This window comes from Austrofundulus limnaeus, unplaced genomic scaffold (assembly GCF_001266775.1).
Source record: "Austrofundulus limnaeus strain Quisiro unplaced genomic scaffold, Austrofundulus_limnaeus-1.0 Scaffold1418, whole genome shotgun sequence".
Classification (NCBI taxonomy): Eukaryota; Metazoa; Chordata; class Actinopteri; order Cyprinodontiformes; family Rivulidae; genus Austrofundulus; species Austrofundulus limnaeus.
In genome coordinates, this window is record NW_013953820.1 from 2,899 (window position 1) to 8,828 (window position 5,930).

The following is a 5,930-nucleotide window of genomic DNA, read 5'->3' on the forward strand; positions in this document are numbered from 1 at the left end:
TCTATGTATCTTGTATAGATGAGTCCGAAGAGGAGGCCCCTCCCCCCAAGAAAGCAGTGAAGGCAGCTGCGAAGGCACCTGCCAAGCCTCCAGTAAAGGCTCAGCCTGCAAAGGAGTCCTCTGATGATGAAGACGACGACGATGATTCAGAAGAGGAGGCTCCTCCTCCTAAGAAGGTTGCTCCTAGTAAACCAGCTGCCAAAGCATCAGCAAAACCAGCTGCCAAGGTAGCAACTAAAGCACAAAAAGCTGAGGAGTCTGATGATGACGACGACGARGAWGAWGAAGAAGAAGACGGTAAGACTTGAGTTTTTATTTGGCAGCACAAAGCCYTTGTTCATCTTTGAACTTATGATGATATAAAGGGACTTAATACTGATCATGTGTGATGTCACCTTTCATAAATCTGACCCAGTTTACCTGAATGTGGTCATATTGTCGGAAATTGGTTACGAAAAGACATTTATTTCTTGACATTTCTGCTGTACAGACTCTGAAGAGGAAATGGATACCACTCCAGCTCCAGCAGCTAAGGCAAAGAAAGCAGGCATGGTCAAAGCTAAAGAAGAGTCAGAGGAGGAGGAGGAGGAAGATGATGACGACGAGGATGATGATGAGGAGGAGGAGGAAGAAGAGGGTGAGTTTTAAAGTAGATCTATTTTGTCTCATTGTTGATMTAATGGGATACTTGAAATTTATGTCGACAAACTCTTAATATCAATTATCTGAAAATGTTTAATTTGGATAAGTTCGCATTCTTCCAGTTATGTGATCAAGTTCAAACAAAATGTGCACATTTTATCTCWTCTGCAAACACTGAGCTGAGACTCTTTCCTTACCAGAACCTGCAGCAAAACCTGCAAAAAGGAAGGCAGAGAGCAAAAAGGGGACTCCCCCTGCCAAAAAAGCAAAGTCAGATGGTGAAGGTAAAGAGAAATTTACTGATGCATGATACATTTGTAACAGCTGAATTTATTTTGCTATAGAAGCGAACCAAGAAAATCCTATTAAAACATAGTGTTTCATATCCTAGGATTCACTCTGTATGTTGGAAACTTGAACAGCAACAAAGACTTTGATGACATCAAAGCTGCACTGGATAAATTCTTCACAAAAAACGACCTTGAGGTTGTTGAAGTTCGTCTTGGAGGATCAAGGTAAGTTAATTTTTAATATCTGTCGTGCTAAGTGACTGGAATTAATTGCCAACGAATTCATCAATGATGTTAACAACATTTGAGGAACCTCATTTTATTTTTGTGGGCCTGTTTTTKTTAGGAAATTTGGCTATGTGGAGTTTGCATCTGAGGAAGACCTAAATAAAGCCCTGGAGCTCAATGGAAAGAAAGTCTTGGGTCAAGAGATCAAGCTGGARAGGGCCCACAGCAAAGAGAACGCACAAGAGAGCAGAAAAGGTAATTTATATGCATGTGCCAAGTTACTGATTTGATTAGATACTGTTTTCATTAATGGCACTGGGTGGGTACACGAAGTAGGATAGATGTGTGTACAGTGCTTCACACTGGAAAAAATAAATGACAGTTGTGAGGTTTCTCATAAGATGCTGACCTTGTTTTACCACAGAGAGGGATACCCGGACGCTGTTTGTGAAAAATCTTTCTTTCTCTGCAACMGCTGATGACCTGAAGGAGGTGTTTGAAAATGCAGTTGATATCAGGTTACCTCCAGGACAAAATGGTTCAAACAGAGGGTAAGTTATGTTAATGCTGAAACWCTTGAAGGATTCTGGAGACAGTTCTTTGTAGATTTTTTGTTTTAAATCATTAGAAGTAACCTTTGCCCCCTTTTTTCCCCCAGCATTGCCTACATTGAGTTCAAAACTGAGGCAGATGCAGAGAAGATGTTTGAGGAAGCCCAGGGTGCTACCGTGCAGGGGAGGTCAATTATTGTTGACTATGTTGGAGATAAAAGTCAAAAAGGAGCCCGAATAAGTGCTGGTAAGCTTTTATTTGCCAAACTATATCTGAAGTAAAGTCATTTATAATAAAGATTATATATTTCACCAGTCTTTGAGTACATTAAAAAAGAGGTTAACTAGGTTCTCCTGTCCAGAGGACCTACTTAAATTTTTTTTTCCAACCAGTGTTACTAGATGCATCCGGTCATTGAGTAGTTACCTGGGTCTCCCAGATGTTTTGCTCAGTCTTGTCTGACCACTTTCTACTTTTTCTGTCATAGCCGGAGGAGCCGCCAGCAAGACATTGGTAGTAAATAATCTCTCCTTCAGTGCCACGGAAGAAGTTCTGCAATCCACCTTCGAAAAGGCTGTCTCCATAAGGATTCCACAGAGGGACGGCAGACCAAAGGGGTAAATTTACTTCATTGTTTGTGGCTGTCATAAGATCCTCTTTATCGCCTCCTGTGATCTGCATTGATTCATAAAAGTGCACAGTTGGAACACAAATGGTTTGTGTTTAAAAAAAAAAAAAACTTTGCTGTTTCTGTTCCCAGCTTTGCCTTTGTGGAGTTCGAGAGCACTGATGATGCCAAGGATGCTCTAGAAAACCTGAACAACACAGAAATTGAAGGACGTACAATTCGGCTAGAGTTCAGCCAGGGTGGCGGTGGAAGAGATGGTGGCAGAGGAAGCTCAGGTACATGTTGTAAAMTGATTCTGTTTTTAAAGAAGGGTATGTTCCAGATTTCAGTGCAGCAAGTGAAGACCAGGTGTGATGAAAAGTTGATCATCTGGAAACACATGAAGAATCAAATGATAGTCAAGTCCTGATCTGGTCTTTTAACAGGCTCTTTTAATCTGAAATCTGTTAAAATAATTTATTCTGCTGTTTTTGTCTCTTCTCTACCAGGTCCAACAAAGACTCTCTTCGTTAAGGGTCTTTCTGAGGACACAACAGATCAAACCCTTAGAGATTCGTTTGACGGTGCTGTAGGAGCCAGGATAGTTACAGACAGAGACACAGGCTCATCAAAAGGGTACGTTTTAAAGCTGAATATCTGTGTCAGGTTGTTAATGCTTCTCTTGAGCACCGCTCTGTCTCTACTGTGYCATAGTATGGATTCGCATGAGAAGTAGAGTAAGCTCACAGTTAAACCGACAGCTTCCTGAGTGGAAGGTGTCCATGTCTGATGTGAGACAGCCTGACCAGGTGGATTGTGTTCCATCTTCTTGTCAGTCTTCGGCGGCGGTCTTTTGTTTTAAATTTTAGCATGAGRGAATTCTAACAAAAGCACTCTCAACAGCTTTGGCTTTGTGGACTTCGACAACGAGGACGACTGCAAGGCAGCTAAGGAGGCAATGGAGGACGGTGAAATTGACGGCAGCAAAGTAACCCTGGACTACGCCAAGCCCAAGGGCGAAGGTGGCTTCCGTGGAGGCAGAGGAGGCTCTTTTGGTGGTGGAGGCCGRGGCGGTTTCAGAGGAGGCCGTGGAGGCTTTGGTGGTCGAGGTGGAGGTAGAGGTGGTGGAAGGGGTGGACGAGGAGGAGGAAGAGGTGGTTTTGGAGGTGAGATTATATTCTGGACAAGAATTTTATCTGCCAGTTTTAKATTTTATAATGCTGTGCATTAAACGTTTTCTTTTTATTTATTTTTTTCTTCTTAGGTGGACGAGGTGGTGGAGGATTTGGAGCAAAGCCCCAGGGAAAGAAAATCAAATTTGATGACTAAATCCTTGGTGTTATTTTTTTATGTTATCAGTGGACTCTGGTTTCATCTTTTTCAGAGCTTTTGGACATTCCAGAAAGCCTCATTGGTATATTTATCTGTAAAAGGGCATTTTTAAGCCCTCTAGTTAGACCCTTCATACCACRTTTACCTTCGTGTGCCAGAATGGTACTTCTGACATTTTCAACTTTTAATGCTACATGTGAAAACTGAATGTCCCAAATGCAAACCTGCACCTCGTGGCCCCCCATGGGGTCTTCTGTTTTTCACAAGGAGTAAAATGGAATGGGTCTGGTGAGCAAGTTTGCTGTGATAAGAGAGTTTTGTCAGACACGTTATGTAAATTTGAACTGTATGATTTCATTTTACCTTTTGTAAAAAAAAAAAAACAATTACAARCTGTATCCATCTGTTTTTATTTTGTCATTTAGTTCTCTTTAAATGTTTAGTTTTACTGTGCAAAATCATTTCGATAGTCATCCTTTAAAACCTGTGTTGGTTGTTTGTCACGGTTTGATGGGAAAACCTCTTAACATAAAATGTTTGGAGTGTATTGACTAATTTTTTTTCTCAATATTTTCAAGATGAAATAAACCTCATAAGGGGTCATTTTTAATTTGGACGAATACATTTTATTTTTTTTTTCTCAATGATCTGAATGATCAAGTTACTTCTAAATGAGTAATGTTAAGTTTGGTTTTGAGGAGCTTTTTTGTGTGTGATATTATGTTTGGTTAAGTATAAACAAACAAAGTTAAGTTGAATTGGCAGAAGATRAACAGCATTGAGGAATCCCCGGAGATAAAATTACTCAAATGTGAGTTGTGCTGACATTTTGAGGATGTTAAAAAAAAAAACTTGGCCACAAGATGGGGCTTGATTCAAACGTGGCGAATTTGCCAAACAAAATGGTTSTTTGAGGTTATGGTTTTTGAAATGTAAGGTGATTGCTTGGAACATTTTATCATTCAGAGTTGGAAAAAAACTTTTTCTAAGATTATATTTTCAGGCTTCTTGGATTGTACAGTTTAGAAGAAAATCTTACATTTTTCTACATTTGGCTGCACTTAAGCGGGTAAAACCTAGCAGTGGTGAGTTTTAAGTTATCTCTGGTTTAATCATGTGACTAGTTAATGGTTCAATTCTCAGTGCCAACCAGCTGTATCAAACTGACTAGATTTGATCTACCCAAGTTTGACTCAACCACTGATTTATTTAAATATTAACATATAAAACTTATTAGGAGAGTAAAAACTTTTAGGTACCTGCATACAAAAGGGAGAGCTGTTTGCACAATGCAAGACAATACCCTAAACAGAAGATAAAACAAGCATTTCAGAGAGAAACAGGCCAGTGATACTAAAATAAAACATGATTGGGCAGGAGGACAATGAGTCCAACAGTCAGTGTTTAAAATGATTCACAAATTAATATGTAGCGATCCAGGCAAGATCAGCTTACCTGGATTAGTAGTCAGATTTCAGAAAAGAGCAAAATAAGGAGATGTTGTGCTTCAGTTACCTTCATTTCCTGGGAACCTTCACTGCTGGTGGTATAGGCAAAGGTGGAGGCCTTACAGTTGGATTYGTATTAAAGCATAGGCCTCCGAGGAAGAAAGTAATTAAAAACAAGTTTTTTCAAACTCAAATTGCTTTTGTGGTAGACTTTAGACAAATCAGACAAGTTTTAAGAAATATCCAGCTGATTTGAAGTCAGCACCAAATTAATTCAAGAGGGCAGTGGCGGTGCTAGGGGGGCACTAGGGGGCGCTATAGCTCCCCCTGGAAAAAGTCAGAATCCCCAGGAAATATTTATTTTTTTAATCCAATTCTTTAAATATTTAGTTGTTATGGTATTCACCTCTGTCAGTGTGCCCCAGGGCAGTTGTGGCTACAGTGTAGTTTGCCATCATCAGTGTGTGTGAATGTGAGTGTAAAGCGCTTTGAGTGTCCTGGATGGATCGAAAGGTTCTATATAAGTACAGTCCATTTACCATGTATTTTCCTCTAAAGACAAAAAGAAAAAAATAACCATTCTAATTTCAGTAAAAAATGAATTGCTTTAAATAAATTGCAGAATACCACATTCACTACTGTATTTGGGGCTGCTGATGTCAGATTTTTTAGTGCACTTGTGTGTGTGTGTGTGTGTGTATGTGTTGGGTGGGGGGGGGTCGTATTTGGTGACATTTGGGGGTAGTTTTAAGACAAAAATTCTACATTTGGGGACAATTGGTGCATCTGGGGACAAAAGTCGAGTCCCCATTTGGTTTAAATGCCTTTGGT

The 5,930-nt window shown here is 40.0% G+C and overlaps 1 protein-coding gene across 1 annotated transcript; it reads left to right on the plus strand.

Annotated features, from left to right (window-relative positions):
* Nucleotides 1-284: 284 nt before the first annotated feature.
* LOC106535335 (nucleolar transcription factor 1) lies at nucleotides 285-4,267 on the plus strand (the record flags this gene model as incomplete). Its single annotated transcript, XM_014032321.1, is given in 12 exon segments — nucleotides 285-297; nucleotides 491-637; nucleotides 843-926; nucleotides 1,034-1,157; nucleotides 1,279-1,415; nucleotides 1,585-1,711; nucleotides 1,819-1,958; nucleotides 2,200-2,329; nucleotides 2,473-2,615; nucleotides 2,829-2,955; nucleotides 3,223-3,485; nucleotides 3,584-4,267. Coding segments are annotated over 12 exon segments (1,500 nt in total), but the record flags the coding sequence as incomplete, so codon positions are not given.
* Nucleotides 4,268-5,930: the final 1,663 nt, after the last annotated feature.